Source organism: Xenopus tropicalis, chromosome 6 (assembly GCF_000004195.4).
Source record: "Xenopus tropicalis strain Nigerian chromosome 6, UCB_Xtro_10.0, whole genome shotgun sequence".
In the NCBI taxonomy this organism is placed as follows: domain Eukaryota; kingdom Metazoa; phylum Chordata; class Amphibia; order Anura; family Pipidae; genus Xenopus; species Xenopus tropicalis.
The window spans coordinates 50,218,543-50,236,652 of NC_030682.2; the positions used below are offsets into that span (position 1 = coordinate 50,218,543).

An 18,110-nucleotide genomic window follows, 5' to 3' on the forward strand; every position below is an offset into this window, starting at 1 on the left:
TCGCAGCAAATTTTCAAGTTTTGACATTGGTGGATTATTTTGCGAAATGGGTTGATAAATTTACTGCACATCAAAAATTTTTTTTTTTAGCATGCATCATGTTTTTGTATATATTTATATATATATATATATATATATATATATATATATATATATATATATATATATATATATATATATATATATTTTCCGTGTTTCACTAATTTTCTGGCAAATAGGACAGATTCTCTCACCACTACTATTCGCACTTGTTATTTTGAGTATGGCCAGCTATAAAGTTCAGTTGCATTTAGCGTAAGCAAATAGGCAGCAGAACTCTACAGTGCAAGTGTGCTCTTTTGTTACTATTTTCATAACTATTGTCATTTTTGTATTTTTTTTTTAGGTGAATGTGTACGATGTATGTTCTGGAATAATCTTGGTTGCATTCACTTTGCCATGGGAAAGCACAATCTAGGACTTTTCTACTTCAAAAAGGCTCTCCATGAAAATGATAATGCATGTGCACAGTTACCTTCCAGTAACACAGATCCAGGTAAGAGACTAATGGGTTAATCACCAATGTTCTCAGCAAACATAGGTAGGAAGGCGCTATGAAGGCAGTGGTATAACGATCAGGAACCAGGCCTGCCTGCCTGCCTGCCTGCCCGCCCGTTACTCATGGCAGACACATATAATTAAACCACATTTATATCATTATAGTAGCACTAGAATATCACTTAGTCTAGTTTGGTCCTGGCACTCCTTCTTCCCTGGGACCTCCTTCTTAATGTGTCTCCTACCACATGACACTTAATCATTGTGTATTTATATTTATTGTAGTGCTTGTCCTCCATGTGTGTATTTTTGTATGCATGCACAGTTCCTTACAAATAAAGTTATACATTCTTACACTTCAGACCCAGCGAGATTCCTATTAGTGATGGCATGGTCGGAGTGGGGGGTGCAGAGTCCACCAGGGCTACTGCCCCGGGGCCCCCGCACCCCCCAAGATGCCCCTGCCGGTCACGTCACCCACACCCCTCACAGGGGCCCAGGACGACATCAGCCAGGGGAAGTGGCAACGGGGATCGGGTCTGAGCCGCCGGGGCCCAGTAGGACCCGGGCCTACAGGGGCCCAGTCCGACCCTGAGTGATGGGATTTAAAAAAGAATATTAATAAGACATAAGTGACATATATTCAAAATAGAAGAAAAGCTCTTTACTCATTGTAATACACAGCTTCTGAAATAAGGTGTACCTAAATTTTTAATAAAATAAAAGTATACTCTGAGCATTTAATCTTGATTTTACAGGGAAGAAATTTTCAGGCAGACCAATGTGTACCCTATTGACCAATAAACGGTATGAATTGCTGTATAATTGTGGAATTCAACTTTTGCATATTGGACGACCTCTCGCCGCTTTTGAGTATTTGATAGAAGCTGTCCAAGTATATCATTCAAACCCTCGTCTCTGGTTAAGATTAGCAGAGTGCTGCATAGCTGCTAACAAAGGTGTAAGTAGCTCAGTATATAAATATTTTTTTTTTCTGTCTTATTATAGCATTAATATATTCTCTGCTATCACTGGCTTATTGCTGATTAATTGTTTCCCACAATCTTTTGTGTTCGTGAGCTATTTATCATTCCCACTTCATGGTGTCCTATGCCTGTGGCTCTTTCGGAGAGTCTACATGATGGTGCCCTTTTCAAACAATACAAAAGTACAAATTAAACCCTTAATAGTTTCACCTTAAAATTTGCTTTGTATGATGTAGTCATATATCAGGTCACTTTACTCAACTGTAGTGAATGTCTAATATAGTGCAGTTATGACAAGATAATCCTGTCCTGATTATTATTCTTTAGCAACCAACCAGATCTTTGCTTTTGTTTTCTAAATTATTTTAATTTGATCAAAACTAATTGCAAACTAAAATTTAATCTCAAGTACACCTAGGCCCAATAAAAGTGCCAGGCTATGGCACCTTACAGCAGCCTCTCTGGCATTTGCCAGAGTTTACAGATTGCCAGGCCTGGCCTTGTAACAACTATGTTTGTAACCTAGCCTCTTATGTGTTTTTCCTGTGTAACTTTATTACTAGCTTCCTGCAGTTTTCTTGTTTAACCAACAGGGATAGCTCAATATCCTCTATTCGAATTATGAAAACGGAGACTTGCCAAGCTCCTGTGTTAGATTTCCTGGTTTTACCCCTTGTAGTACTCCGGGTAGTCTCTTTCTTAAAGAAGGTGGCAGTCAATTTTAGCTTTTCAGTTTAGAGTTAATGTTTTGGAAATAACAGTGTTACATATAGACTAGTGATGAGCAAATCTGTCCCGTTTCGCTTCACCGAAAAATTAGCAAAACTGCTAAAACATTCACAAAATGCATTCAGGTTGATCAAGGTGTCTACTTTTTTATGCGCACAACTTTTACCCGTGCAATTTTTTTTTCTCACGTCAAGTACATGGGTGTTTAACAATGTAGAAAAAACTTGATCTGAATTACAACCTCTAGTACCCACTTAATAGGTTAATCTCAGTATCTAGAGGTTAGACAGCCCCAGTCCAATTTATTCTTGATGTTCAAGTTTGCACATGGAATAGAATTATGCTATTAAAATGTATAAAGCTAAAAAGTTATATTTATGGCCTTATTTATCAGTTTTCAAGTTTGTGAATTCGAGTTTGTTTTTCTAAATCAAATCAACTTGCATGTCGAATGGTCATTTTATTTATTAATATGGGAAACTTGTTTGAATAAAAAATTAGAATACCTGTGTGTTTTATATAATTTTAATTGGAAAATCAACATGACTTTTCTCATAAGAACACAAGTAAAATTACAAGCCTAAGGCTAATGCCACACGTAGTGTATGGAGCGTATTTTCAACAAGGTGAAAAACACTGGCGGAGAATACGCTCCATACGCTCAAAAATGCCCCTACCTGTGCCTGCACCTGAATGAAATACGAAATATGAAGTCTTGCGTTTTTTGTCAGATATTGGCTACATGTGCCTGCACCCAGGCGTATTCCATTCATTCGGGTGCAGGCACAGGTAGGAGCGTATGGCGCATATTTTCAGCAAGCATTTTTTGGCTTGCTGAAAATATACGCCATACGGATGGTGTGGCATTAGCCTAACGTGAGTTTATGTGGATTTGGGATTTAATTAAAAGCAGGTATAGCCCCCAGAAGGTAACCAATGGGTTAATACAGAGAAAAATGTAGTAGAAATCACGGTGTTCCATGACCACATAAAGTAACAAGTAAGGCTAAGTACAACGTTATTTCTAATATCCTTATTTTAAAGTAGGGATGCACCCTAATGATAATCGAAAGAGGCACCCAAAACGAGTATTGGTATAGATTGCCACCCTCTCTGTAAGGCCAGCCAAAAACTAATTGGGCAGACATTGTGGAGGACCTCATATACAGGCCATTAAACTGTTGACTTGTCTGGCAGAGCAGAAAAAGCAGTTTTCATTGGCCCCTGTATGGCCACATTTTTATATGTTTATATGTTGTGAGAGTGGTGTTAGGTCAAGGTAATATTAAGTGTATAGCTGTGATTCACATTTCTGGGAATTCCTGTATACTGTTGTGGTAAGGGAGTGGTGTTTATGAAAAAGAGACCGTTAAAAACTTCTTTTCATGCAAGCCTAGTTGGCAAGCTTGAGATTTAAGATGAAATAGAATCTGAATAGAAAATGCACTTCTAAGCCTTGAAATTCCTCTTATATTATGGTATTTCCTTCCTAGTTTTTCACTAAAGTTGTTACAGCTGAAAATGATTTATTGCTTATTTTATCTGTTTTTTTTTCTTTAGACTTCAGAACAAGAAACAAAAGGTCTACCAAGCAAGAAAGGGATAGTACAGTCCATTGTAGGCCAAGGCTATCACCGAAAAATTGTTTTAGCTTCTCAGTCAGTTCAGAATCTTCTTTACAAGTAAGCATGTGTCTTTTTTGTTACATTCATAGTCATTTGGTAGAAAGACAACTGATGATTGAATTCATTGATTTTTGTGGAAAGCCAGAAATATGTGCTGTTTATTTCCTCTGAAAAAGAATCTTTTGCTGGATGGCAGGTCAAAGAATTCAGGTTGCAGTGCCAAACCAGAATATATTGTTATCTGTTATTTATGTAGCACCATGCACAGTTACATAGCACTTTCCAGACAATATACATTTTTCACATTAGTTCCTGCGCCTGCGGAGCTTGCAATCTACAATCCCTATCACATTCACACACAGCAGGGCCAATTTTATCTGAAGCCATAAAGTATGGAAGTAAACGGTAATACCCCAGAGGAAAACTCCTTAGACCTACAACTATAACATAAAAACTACTTGCTAATAGTACCCAACCTGGAATCAGTCTAAGGACCCCCCAGTGCTGCAAGGCAAAAACGTTAGCCACTGAGCCAATTATACTATACTATTCTATGTTTCATTTAAACTTCCACTGATAAAAGTATATACACTATATTAAAATGTAAATTAAAGTTAACTACCCCTATATGTAAATACTTTGCTGGAAAATTAGAGTGCTGGTTGCATTTAATTTAAACACAACTAAAGGTCCATCATAAACTAGACTTGCATTTTTAGGGGAAAATTGTGTTCTTTTGTACTACTCTCAGTAACTGTTCATCACAATAAGATGCATCTCCCTGCCTGTTGTAAAGGCTTTTATTTTATTGTCAGAGCTATAATAGCATTGTAAAACAGCAGGAAATTACTTTAAAGAGATAGTAAAGTTACCAGATAGTGAAGCTCTGCATAGAAAGGAAGGATCTTCCCTGTCAGACAATTAAAACTAGCCCATGGATTTCAGTATCGTTAAACAGTTACTTGGGATTTATGTCTGCTACAGAAACATTGAAGATAAAAGAAACATTGAGATAAAAACATGAATTTAATGTAGACCTTTTCTTAAAGGAGAACAAAAGCCTTACATTAAGGTGGTGCCCCCACCCCAACACTGTCTAGTTCTCCTTAAGGTGGCCATACACGTAGCGATTTTCGATCTTTTGCAGATGTACACAGACGTACAGGGCTGAATTGTCAGATGTGGAGGTAGAAACAATAGGAATTCTGCTTCCTTCTGCCGATTTAGCCCGAACATAGATTTTGATTGGGCGCCGCGCCTTCAATGGGCGCCTTCAATGACTTTCAACCTGGCCGATCGGAGAGTTGACATCCGAAGCGTTTTGCGATATTGGTCGCTTCGTCGAGCCGCCATACACACACCGAATATCGTGTGAAACAAGGTTTCGTACAATATCATCAGTGTGTGTATGGCCAGCTTTACACATACAGAATAAGCAGAGAATCCCGGTTGGTTGATGGGTGCTGTCTCATGCTGCCTCATCTTCTACTGTAAGCAATCACTGACACCGGTCATGCACAGTTAAAGCTGATCAATACCCTACTTCACCTACACATGCTCTGTTTCGGCAGTCACTTTTTCAGATTCGGCTGTGAAGATGGCATGTCTAAACCTTGCTACACTACTTTTCTTCTTAAATGAACAGTTAAACCAAAAAATTCGTTTGGGTATGGGATCTGTTATCCAGAATGCTTGGGACCTGTGGTCTTCTGGATAAGGGATCTTTCTGTTATTTGGATCTTCATACCTTAAGTCTACTAAAAAATCAATTAAACATTAAATAAACCCAAAAGGATTGTTTTGCCTCCAATAAGGATTAATTATATCTTAGCTGGGATCAAGTACAAGGCACTGTTTTTATTATTACAGAGAAAAAGGAAATAATTTCTATAAATAAAAATTATTTTTTTTAAAATGGAGTCTATGGGAGATTTTTATATAAAAGTAATTACAATATAATGTACTGTTGCCCTGCACTGGTACAATTGGTGTGTTTGCCTCAGAGAGACTACTATAGTTTATATAAACAAAGCTGCTGTGTAGCCATGTGGGCCACCATTCAGGAGAAAAGGCAGAGACACATAGCAGATAACAGATAAACCCCCTTTATATTCCATGGAGTTTATCTGTTATCTGCTATGTAACCTGTGCCTTTTCTTCTTTTTTCAGCCTAAATGACTGCCCAAGTGGCTTATTTAAATAAACTATAGTAGCGTTTCTGTAGCAAACACACCAGTTTTACCAGTGCAGCGCAACAGTACATTATATTTTAATTACTTTAAAATACTTTCATTTTTTAGGGCTGTGGCACACGGGGAAAAAATGTAAATCGCCAGGGGGATGGCATACGTTGTGCCGTGATTTCCCCGAAATCGCGGAAGTTGCCTTGAGAGCAAACTTCCACAATTTTGGGGAAATCATGGCCCCACGTATGCCATCCCACCGGTGATTTACATACTCGCCGGTGGGATAGTATTTCGGGGAGATTAGTCACCCGCGACAAGGGAGATTTGTCGCGGACAACTAGTCTCCCCGTCTGCCACATCCCTTAGTGTTACTGTTCCTTTTCTTGTAAGAAGAACGGGTAATGTTGGGGGGAGCAAAATGGTGCACTGAATTTCATGTAGGGCTTTATTTCCCATTTAAATCACCATAAGGCCCAATTGTACAAGTAAGCCATAGTATAAAGAGGGGATATTTGCTAGTAACCTATTCTGCATGGTGAACTGTGTGTGTCTGACACATGCTGTATGTGGTATTCCAAAGAGACCCAACAGATCTGCCACTCAGCTCCATTGACTACTTTGTACAACATTATTATTGTATTAGCATACATAAGCCATGAGTAAATGCAGATAAATTTGTTTCACTTAATTTTGTATAGTGTGTATCTGTTTTGAAATAGATTTGTGCTTTTTATTTATCAGTGATGGAGAGTCTTCAGCTATTCCTGTTGCTAGCATGGAGTTTGCTGCAATATGTCTGAGAAATGCATTGCTTCTTTTGCCAGAAGACCAGTTTGAAGTAAAGCAAGAAAATGGTTCCAAGGCTAGTAGTCAAACAGGCAATACAGACTCTAGCGGGGAGAGCAGTGATGTGTGCAGGTAAGCAGACAAGTAATACTGGCAGTTTCTCTGCCTTGCTTGTCTTTTGTCATTGTGGGGAAATATAAACTGTGTCTTAAAATTTACTAATGACCTGGAGATTACGACCTGGAACTGATCATTTATTCAAACCATCAGTCTTAAAAGCGGTAATGTTTTATTATTATTATCTATATAGTGCCATCAATTTACGCAGCGCTTTACAGAATAGAGGGGTACAAAAGGCAGAATAGTTAACATGCACATATAAACAATTCACAAAAATGGTTTGCAGTTACATTGGATGAGGATCAGAGACACTAGGGGGTGGGCCCTGCTCGCAAGAGCTTACATTCTAAAAGGGAGGGCTGTGACATAAGGTCAGGGTAACTAGTATGACGTTAGAGTTCATGTAGGTGTGTAAAGTGACAGTAAGTGCAGAGTGAGAGGTGAAAACCAGTGGTTAGTGAATGTTTGGGGGGGTTTAGGTTATAGGCTTGAGTGAAAAGGTGAGACCGTTTAAAGCTTGGAGAGTCTGGCAGTGCCTAATGGGACGGGGAATGGTGTTCCAGAGGATCGGTGCAGCGAGTGAGAAGTCTTGAATTCAAGAGTGTGAGGAGGAGAGAAGGAGGTCATTTGTAGAGCGAAGGTTACGTCTGGGGGTGTACTTGGGGATTAGGGTGGTTAAGTAGACTGGTGCGGCACCAGTGAGTGCTTTGAAGGTGAGTACAAGCATCTTGAACTGAATCCTGTACATGACAGGTAGCCAGTGCAAGGATTAGCAGAGAGGGGCGGCACTTGTGGAGCAGGAGGATAGCTGTACAAGTCTGGCAGCACTGTTCATGATGGATTGGAGTGGGGTCAGTTTAGACAGGGGTAGCCCACAGAGCGGTGAGTTGCAGTAGTCTAAGCAAGATATGATAATGGTGTGGATGAGAATTTTGGCTCTCATCAGTGAGGAAAGGTCAAATGCATGCTATGTTTTTGAGGTGGAACCGACAGGATCTAGAGAGTGTTTGAATGTGGGGAGTGAAAGAGAGAGCAGAGTCAAATGTGACTCCTAGACAGCGAGCTTGTGGAACTGGGGTTATATTAATATTTTCCACGCAGTGATTTCAGGCAGGGAAACGGAGTTGGAGGGTAGGGAGAATGACTAGCTCAGTTTTGTCCACGTTGATCTTTAGGTGGCGAGAGGACATGAATGCAGAAATTGCAGTTAGACAGTCGGAGACACGAGTAAGGAGCGAGGGCGGGTCTAGGGAAGAGAGGTAAATTTGGGTATCGTCTGCATATAAATGATAGTGGAATCCAAAGGAGCTGATTAGTTGACCCCAAACCAGTGGTGTAGATTGAAAATAGAAGGGGTTCAAGAACAGAGCCTTGAGGTACCCCAACTGAGAGAGGCTGAGGAGTGGAGGTGGTGGCCGAATGGGAGACACTGAAGATTAGATATAGTTTTTGTTTATTTACCACCTTAAACTGTTTTCTTTAATGAGAGCGAAGACGCACTGAGCGATTTGTCGCGGCGTGACTAATCTCCCTGTGTGTCACGGCCCTTACTCTAATGTTGATCCCAAACTAAACTTGAGAATTGTTTTATTGGAGATGTTTCTGTTACAGCTTTTGTAAAAGGCAAACAGAAGCAGGATATCTAATATAACAAAAGCATTTAATTTGGCCTATTATTATTAGTTTTCCACTATCTGTCTAAATCGCTGCTAAAATGATTTTTCTAAAATGATAAATATTGTTGGCACTATTCGCATGGATGAACTTGTCTCGTCTTTAAATAAAGAACTTTTTAGCATCCCATCCTGCATCATCATCATCTCGCTCGTTATTGAGTGAGAGCTGCTCATATCCTTTGAGCACATTCATCTTTAAAAGAATTATTTGATTTTCTTTTAGCAATAAAAACCACGAAGGGGATAAATTCATTCCAGCTCCACCTTCATCTCCCCTAAGGAGGCAAGAAGTAGAAAACCTAAGGTATGGTATGCTTTCTTCATGTTGGTTGGTTTTATATATATATTTATTTTTTCAAGACTTTTTGTATTGACTTTATCGTTATCAGCCATTACTTATAATTAGGTGTTATGTTTCATTTCATTTTATGCATCTAAGTAATATCTAGGAAGTGCTTAATTGTAATTAAAAATCTGAGCTGCCGATTGTATACATGTATTGACATGTATTTCCTGCCCCGCCTCTATGCCTTAGGCATAGCTAACTGCCTACTTTGCAGCTGCATCCAGCTGCAGGATCTCAAACAGTATGCAACAAGTAGTATGTACTGTGCACGATTTTGTGAGCATGATTCACCTTGCATATATTTCCTTGGTAATTGCATTGTGTTGGATCCATCTGAACAAAAGGGAAACTCTGCAATATCTTGACATTATTTGGATTCAAATGTGCAATAACAGAGTCCTCATTAAATACGGAAAACACTGGTGTGACATGGTTACAAAAAATGTGTAGGATGACAAAATCTTACCCTAAATGACCTCAAAGCTGGGCTTTCAAATGTATCTAGGAGTTAAAAGAAACTCCCCAAATTTCACCCTGACTAATCTTCAGGTTGAACCCCCACTGTTGCTCTACTTTACAGCCATCTAGATCTACGTGCTGCTGATCACAGGATCTTAAAGTATCTTAAAAGGTGTGTTCCAACCTTGTTTAAACCTCATAGCTGATAGTTAGTAAAATCTCTTGAAATACTGTATTTTTCTTGATTGAGGAAATATTGAGGAATTTTGGCTTGATCCTTAACAACTCGCAAGATGTCTCAACTCCCCTGGTCAGTCATTTTGTCAAACTGCCATCTATATGATTTTATTTATATGAGGGCAAGCGGAAATGTGTTCTGTGATTGATTGAAAGCAGTCAGATGGATTTCCCAAATAATCCCAAACCAGTTTCAGCCCATGTTTCAGTGTGCCCTTAGTGCAATATCTAAAACCAGGCTAACAACAAGCAAGCCTGCTGTGGAACTGATGCATGCAGCCCTCAGGCCACCATAATCATTTTGACTAACATTAAGGTTGAAATAAGATATTAAATGCATTTAAGTTTCTATTGGATTTAGATATATCAAACAAAAGTTGTGGGTTAGCGAGCATGCTGCTGTATTTAAGTATGAAAGTATACTGCAAAAAAATAAATAAATACATAAATAAAAAATGTAATAGAGAGACGTTTGCTATGGAAAGGGATTGTAATGCAAATTTCTACCTCTGATGCTTAACTAGGTGTTTGCCAGTAGAAAGCTACAGTACAGAGAGGACCCACAAGAATTGGAAGAAAAATGGGTTTTGTTTGCTTAAGTAACATTTTACTTATGCTACTATGATTTTGTTGCCTCTTTCCAGCTTTCAAATGGGGGTCAGTGACCCCAGCGGCCAAAAAAATATTGGTTGTTGAGGCTACAGTTTCATTGTTGTTGGTTTTTATTACTAATCTTCCTATGCAACCCTTCTCCTATTTATATTGCCATCTCTCATTCAAGCCACTGCCTGGTTAATAGGGTAAACCAAACCCTGGTAGCCAGATACATGCTAAAATTCCAAACTGGAGAACTGCTAAACATAAAGCTAAATAACTGAAAAACCATAAAAAAATGAAGACCAATTGTAAATTGTCTCAGAATAGCACTTTCTACACCATACGAAAAGTTAATTTAAAGGTGAACTACCGCTTTAAATACCTCTTAAAGAAATAGCATAACTCTTGGACACAGTGAATTAACAAGAATATGTTTGTATCTTTTCTATATGCTAGATGCTAGTGCTTTACAATTGTATGAATCACTTTGTGTATATAGTGCATAGCTGTAAACTATGCAGCTATAATGGAGGGAGAAATATTCCCACATGGACTGTCCCTGCCTCAGTGGCTGCCAGAGCTTTCCCTTTCCTCTTGGGCAACGCTTCAATAAGTCTCTGCATCACCTGGCTGCACATTGAGATTCCATACGTTCTAAAGTGTGAGAACAAGCAAGTCTTGTTTGAATAGGTCATGACCAAGTGATCTGATCATGGCAGCCATGGGGCGAAGAAGGGGGAATACAAGTCTATTTTGTTTGCAAGTAAAAGTTCATTTTAATCCCTTTCTTGCCTGGGAGGCCCGTTGAGCACATTTAAGCAGTAATCTGCAGGCTTCTGTTGGCAACATCCCTCTTTCAAGGTTACAAAACATATTTTTTTTATTTTAAAGATCAACACACTGCTTTGTAGATCAATATGTCACACTCAAGGACATGTCACATTAATCTTTTCATAGCTAGTTCATAAGTAGGTTTATAAAATATGTTTTATGCTTTTAATAACTGTTAAATCGCTTTGGCAAGATATTTATGCTTTGTTAAATAAAAAAGCCCCCTCTATCTCCCTGTTTTAGTGAATGTATGACAGATAGTTCTAACTTGTCATGGCTAGGGAGACACTCTTTGACTGTCTCTACATGGACAAATTTGAACTTTTTTTCATTTTTGAAAATGGCAGCATAAATTCTATATACTGAGAATATTATACAGTGGATATAAAAAGTCTACACACCCCTGGTAAAATGTCAGGTTCCTGTGCTGTACAAAAATCAGACAAAGATTTCAGAACTTTCCACCTTTAATGTGACCTATAAACTGTACCACTCAATTGAAAAACAAACTGAAATCTTTTAGGTGATGGGAAGAAAACCAAAAAAACTCAAATAATGTGGTTGCATAAGTGTAAACACCCTCTTCTAACTGGGGATGTAGCTGTGTTCAGAATTAAGCAATCACATTCAAAATCATTTTAAATAGGAGTCAGCATACACCTGCCATCATTTAAAGTGCCTCAGATTAACCCCAAATAAAGTTCAGCTGCTCTAAAACGGTCTTTCCTGACATTTGTTTAGTCGCATCCCACAGCAAAAGCCATGTTCCACAGAGTGCTTCCAACGCATCAGAGGGATCTCATATTTACACGATATCAGTCAGGAGAAGGGAACAAAATAATTTCCAAGGCATTAGATATACCATGGAACACAGTGAAGACAGCCATCATCAAGTGGAGAAAATATGGCACAACAGTAACATTACCAAAAACTGGACGTCCCTCCAAAATTGATGAAAATACGGGAAGAAAACTGGTCAGGGAGGCTACCAAGAGGCCTACAGCAACATTAAAGGAGCAGCGGGAATATCTGGCAAGTACTAGCTGTGTGGTACATGTGACAACAATCTCCCAGGTTCTTCATATGTCTGGGCTATGGGGTAGAGTGGCAAGACTAAAGCCTTTTCTTATGAAGAAAAACATCCAAGCCAGGCTATATTTTGCAAAAACACATCTGAAGTTTCCCAAAAGCATGTAGGAAAAGGTGTTATGGTCTGATGAAACCAAGGTTGAACTTTTTTTGGCGCAAAAACAATACTGCACATCACCAAAAGAACACCATACCCACAGTGAAGCATGGCGATGGCGGTGGCAGCATCATGCTTTGGGGCTGTTTTTCTTCAGCTGGAACTGGGGCCTTAGTTAAGATAGAGGGAATTATAAACAGTTCCAAATACCAGTCAATATTGGCACAAAACCTTCAGGCTTCTGCTAGAAAGCTGAACATGAGGAGGAACTTCATCTTTTAGCATGACAATGACCCAAAGCATACATCCAAATCAACAAAGGAATGGCTTCACCGGAAGAAGATTAAAGTTTTGGAATGGCCCAGCCAGAGCCCAGACCTGAATCCAATTGAAAATCTGTGGGGTGATCTGAAGAGGGCTGTGCCCAGGAGATGCCCTCGCAATCTGACAGATTTGGAGTGTTTCTGCAAAGAAGAGTGGGCAAATCTTGCAAAGTCAAAATGTGCCATGCGGATAGACTCATACCCAAAAAGACTGAGGGCTGTAATAAAATCAAAAGGTGCTTCAACAAAGTATTAGTTTAACGGTGTGCACACTTATGCAACCACATTATTTTAGTTTTGTTGGTTTTCTTCCCTCCGCCTAAAAGATTTCAGTTTGTTTTTCAATTGAGTGGTACAGTTTATAGGTCACATTAAAGGTGGAAAAAGTTCTGAAATGATTTATCATTGTCTCATTTTTGTACAGCACAGGAACCTGACATTTTATCAGGGGTGTGTAAGTTCTGTTAGGCTAAATGAACTAAACATGGTTAGGTATGTATATTATAATATTAATTTCTGTATTTTATTATTTTAAGTCCATTGCAAGTATAAAGAATCTTTTCTTTGCATGTTTTCCCAACTTCTTAATTTTTTTTTCAATTTGTAAAATTTAGCACATGTAATCATCAAAGCCTTGGTTTGTTTAAAGAAACTGCATGCTATTATATAATTATTATTATTATATCATGCACCAACATATTCCATATTGCTGTACAAGCAATTAAACATAAAGATTAAACATAAACATTAAACATAAAGATTTACAGATATTTTCTTGTATTACTCAGAAGGAGAGTAAATAACAATGTTTCAAAATACAGTTTATGATTACACATATAGCATTACAGCAGCTGCTAAAATCGGTGATCTGTCCATATGGCTGGAGATTACTTTTCATTACTATTGACTCTATTGTCCACAGTTTCACCCTTCTGTGACTGGATAGTTACGGTATGTTGAGTATACCTTTCTCTTAGGGCTCTGGCACATGGGGAGATTAGTCTCCCGCAACAAATCTCCCTGTTTGTGGGCGACTGATCCCCGAAATGCCATCCCACCGGCAATTTACATTTTCGCCGGTGGGATGGCATTTCGGGGATATTAGTTGCCCCGTGTGCCCAGAGCCCTTAAACAACACAATGGGTCTTATCTCAGCTCATTAAATGTGACTCCCTTGGAATGCTACATTCATTTTCTGTTATCTAGCAGGTCCTAGATTGTGCAGTCCATGTTTCTTTGGGTAATGTCCCATGGGGAGATTATTCCCCCACGATAAATCTCTGCTAGTGACTGATCTCCCGAAAAGCCTCTCCATCGGCAATAAAGGGAATTACCAGTTGAAAGGCCTACGCATCGCTTGACCAATGGATGTGAGAAAGATCATAATTGTAAGGTGTATGGCCACCTTTAACCTTAGGTCCCTAGATGTTTTGCATTAACCCCCAGAATCTTCAAACATAATAATGTAGAAGCTTCTTTAGAGTTACACACAAGAAACATCTGGGAACCCAAGTTTAAGAAACAGTGCTAAGTGATTGATGAAGGTGCAGGCATTCCAGAGGAGGCATGTCTGGAAAAGCTGAGTTATGCAACCATTGTGGTTACTTTTTTCTTCAGAACCCAAGCTGAATAATATGAATCCATTAAGTATATAATCATCCCCATGAATAAAATAACTCTCAAATACCATCCAAACCATAAATCATTGATTCAGTTACTGCCATTCATATCCATGGGCTTTATGTATAAGAGATAATTTCTTTGGGAGGAGTGGGATTTTCCTAATATTGGCCAGATTGTGATTTCCTCATCTTTTTTTATAATGTGATTTAATTTTGGAAAATGCCCAGCTCACGCTGGATCTGATCTGTTTTCTTACAAAGCTTTCTGGCAGTGGGCTCCTAATACCTTGTTGGAGTAACTAATGAGACTTCCAATAGAGTTGCATTCTGACGTTTTCAGCCAGGTCTTGAGGGAAAAAAAAAAAAAAAAAACTCTGTCCAAACCTGACTATTTAGCATTTAGTCTTTATAATGGCTATACCTTTTAATGTTTTCACTTAGTAGTGCCCAGTATAGGGGTATGTAAATATTAAAATTGTGAAAAATATGCACAGAGAGTCCCAAGAATATCTGCTGGCCAATCCACTGGGTATACTGAGACTGTACCACAAATATGGCCCATTTTTCTCTCATCAACATTAAACCTTACATTTGCAGCACTACATATACTGTTGTGACAAGCCATAGTAGTTTTGGACATGCAGCAGGAGCTTCAGCAAACTGTCACAATATCTAATACATCACTTTCATTCATGTACAAGTATCAATATACAGGAAAATTAGCTGTTTTTTAATTTTTCTGCTTAACTTTCCGTATTGACACATGGCACTGTTCTGTGCAGTTATTGCATTTTTCTTTTGTCCCCTTCATCCTTAGCAACTGTTTCACTTCTATCCCTTCCTGCCACTGTAGCATTTCATTATTATGTTTGGTATACATAGTTGAATAAATAATATTTATATATAGTCAAAGCGCATATAAATACCACTGTGGATATGAGTTTCCAATATATAAATATTTTTGCCCAGGGCTCACCATCAGTCTTATCTTGACTGAAACATCACCTAGAAATGACTGCTCATTTTAAGGAACCATGGAAGAGCTCTACAGCATAAATTTCTATAGGAGCAAATATTTTTCTTTTTCACAAAATTTAGTGGGGAAATTTTCTTGCAGTTTAAAATGGGTTATCAGCTTCCCATGGCTGTTGATCCAGGGCAGCACACCCGATTTTGGGTATGCACAGACTATTCTTGCTATCTCAGAAGCACTGCAAAGGTCCATTATTTTTCCAGCCACCACTAGAGACATGAGTATTTCTCTGCACCCATAATCTGCTGGACCCTATGCGGCCTGGGCACTCCACTGAGAAGGCCTTATGTAGAGTGGCAAATGATCTCCAGACTGCCAAGGCCAAAGGACAATACTCAGTCCTCATTCTCCTTGACCTTTTCTCTGCTTTTCACACTGTTAACCATTCATTCCTTATGCAGATTTTCTATTCTCTGGGTATCCGGGATCAAGCTGCATCCTGGTTCTCTTCCTACCTTTCTAACCGCTCCTTCTCTTTTGCTCTTGCTAACAAATCCTCTACCCCAGTTCATCTTACTGTGGGAGTGCCTCAGGGTACTCTCTGTACACTTTCTCTTAAGGAGACCTTATTTCTTCTTTTGGTCTTAAATATCACTTATATGCAAATATATTTAGACACCCCTGCACTAACATCTGATGTTCAAACCCAGATTGCTAACTGCCTCCTGGATGAACCAACGCCAACTCAAACTTAACCTAGCTAAAACAGAGCTCATGGTCTTCCCACCCAAACCTAGCCCGTCTCCTCCTTTCACCATTGCCATTGACGTCATTACCATTAACCCTGTTAATTCAGCACGCTGCCTTGGGGTCATCTTTGACCAGTCCCTCTCCTTCTCTAACCATATTAATAACACTGCCAAAACCTGACGCTTTTTCCTCCACAATATTGCCAAGATACACCCCTTTCTTTCACAAATAACAGCTAAAACACTAAACCATGCCCTTATCCTTTCCCGCTTAGATTACTGCAATCTCCTACTAACTGGCCTCCCAAACTCCCACCTCTCTCCCCTGCAATCAATCTTAAACTCTGCTGCCAGGATCCTCCTGCTCTCTCCGAAGAGGGAACCTGCTCAGCCTCACTTAAGCTCTCTAGCATGGCTGCCTGTTAAGCAAAGGATAGCTTACAAAATCCTTCTGCTAACATTCAAAGCCCTTCACTCCTCTGCTCCTCACTACATTTCTTCACTGGTCTCCCTACATGTTCCTGGTCGTCTCCTCCGCTCCTCTCAGAGCCTCCATCTTTTTACACCATCCACACCCACTGCACTTTCTTGTCTTAAACTTTTTTATCTCACTGCTCCTTATCTCTGGGAATCTATCCCTGAATCCCTCCGTAGGGAACACTCACCCACTCACTTTAAGATAAAACTCAAATGACATACAGGCACAAATTGGAAGGTAAGAGTGCACTAGGTATGGGCTTTTGCCCTTAAGCGCAGGACTAGGCAAAATAAAGTTATACATACATTTAAAGTGTGTACTGATTAGCACTAATTCATAACCAGTAGATTCCTTTTAACTGCCTAAGCACAGAGAGAACACGTATCGCCACAAAAACGGTGGAGAGACCCATCGTAGGTCAGACACATATGAAGACAAATTTATAAGGGCAGTGGCACATGGGGAGATTAGGCGCTCCGCAATTAATCTCATTTAGCAGTGGTTACTAATCTCTGAATGCTTTCTTACCAGTGAGAATGGAATTAGTCAGTAGGAAAACATATGTGTTGCCTCAGCTTTCCAAAGTCACCTGAAGATGTCTTTAAAGGAAACTAGGGGTGACTTCAGAGAACCGGAGCTACGTAAATATTGTCACTCGATTTCCATTATTGCTGGTGGGAAAATATTCAGAGGAGAATAATTGCATCTCCTTGTGTCATTGCCCTAAGATGGATCTTCTTTGTCCTTGGGCTGTTGTGACACTTATTACTTATACACTTGTAAAGGATGTTGCTAAACATAATTTAATAAGTTTAAATTTTTTAAGGTTGACATATGGTTGCTATAAGCCTAAGTAGTTTTGTTACCTATGATGCTTAATAGAAACGGAGAATAAACACATGATTAACTTTTAGAAAGCAAATGATATTCAGTTTTAGCGTAGCATGGTGTTGGTGTTTGGAAAACACATGGTTTGGGATTAAGCAGTTTGTAAATGTTGCTTGTGTTCAAGCTTCTTCTGCTCCAGGAATCTGTCTGACGTAGTTAGGCAAACACTTAGCTGATCTGACATTTCATCTTGGAAAATGCTGTTACTTAGAATTAACTAGAAATCTCTGAGACACGTGGATAATTTCTCTTCATGAAGGATTTGTGTGTGGTCCTTTTAATGAAAAGCCAGTGTCTCAAATCTTTAGTACAAGCCCATAGCACCCTGCAAAGACTGGCTTGGCTGGGCTATAGAAATGTTAGTTTCCAGGGTATATAATTATAAGGGTTTTATTTTTGCATGTTTTAGCATTGTTTTAGAATTGGTTTGTATAAATCACATCACAGCTATGGTTGGCAAAATTCAAATCCAACTTGTACAAACACCTATTGTGGCACAGTTCTGTACTGCCTCTCTTTGCAGACTATTAGAACAGTTAAAGGGGAACATGTATAACAGAAATTAAGAAAAAAGAACCATTAAAACACCCTGAATTCACAGTTTGGGCCATATTTAATTTGATGATCCTAATTTAGTTATAAATTCTCCCATAGACGTCAGTGGAGTTTCCACATGCATTTTTTATACATGCATAAGAAAATTGAATATGGCTACATTTTACATATTAGGGGCTACAGTTGTGTAACACTGTTTCTGCATACATAGCCTTTTTTTA

General features: G+C 39.0%; 1 protein-coding gene across 5 annotated transcripts in view; it reads left to right on the forward strand.

Moving 5' to 3' along the window:
• The window catches only part of cnot10 (CCR4-NOT transcription complex subunit 10), a 68,879-nt gene that overhangs the window by 28,329 nt on the left and 22,440 nt on the right, over positions 1–18,110 (forward strand). For 4 of the 5 annotated variants that reach the window (XM_012964692.2, XM_012964690.3, XM_012964691.3 and 1 more), the window contains 5 exons: positions 386–535; positions 1,296–1,498; positions 3,813–3,934; positions 6,805–6,981; positions 8,869–8,949. In XM_012964692.2, the coding sequence (XP_012820146.2) occupies positions 386–535; positions 1,296–1,498; positions 3,813–3,934; positions 6,805–6,981; positions 8,869–8,949 (733 nt within the window). 5 annotated transcript variants of the gene reach the window in all.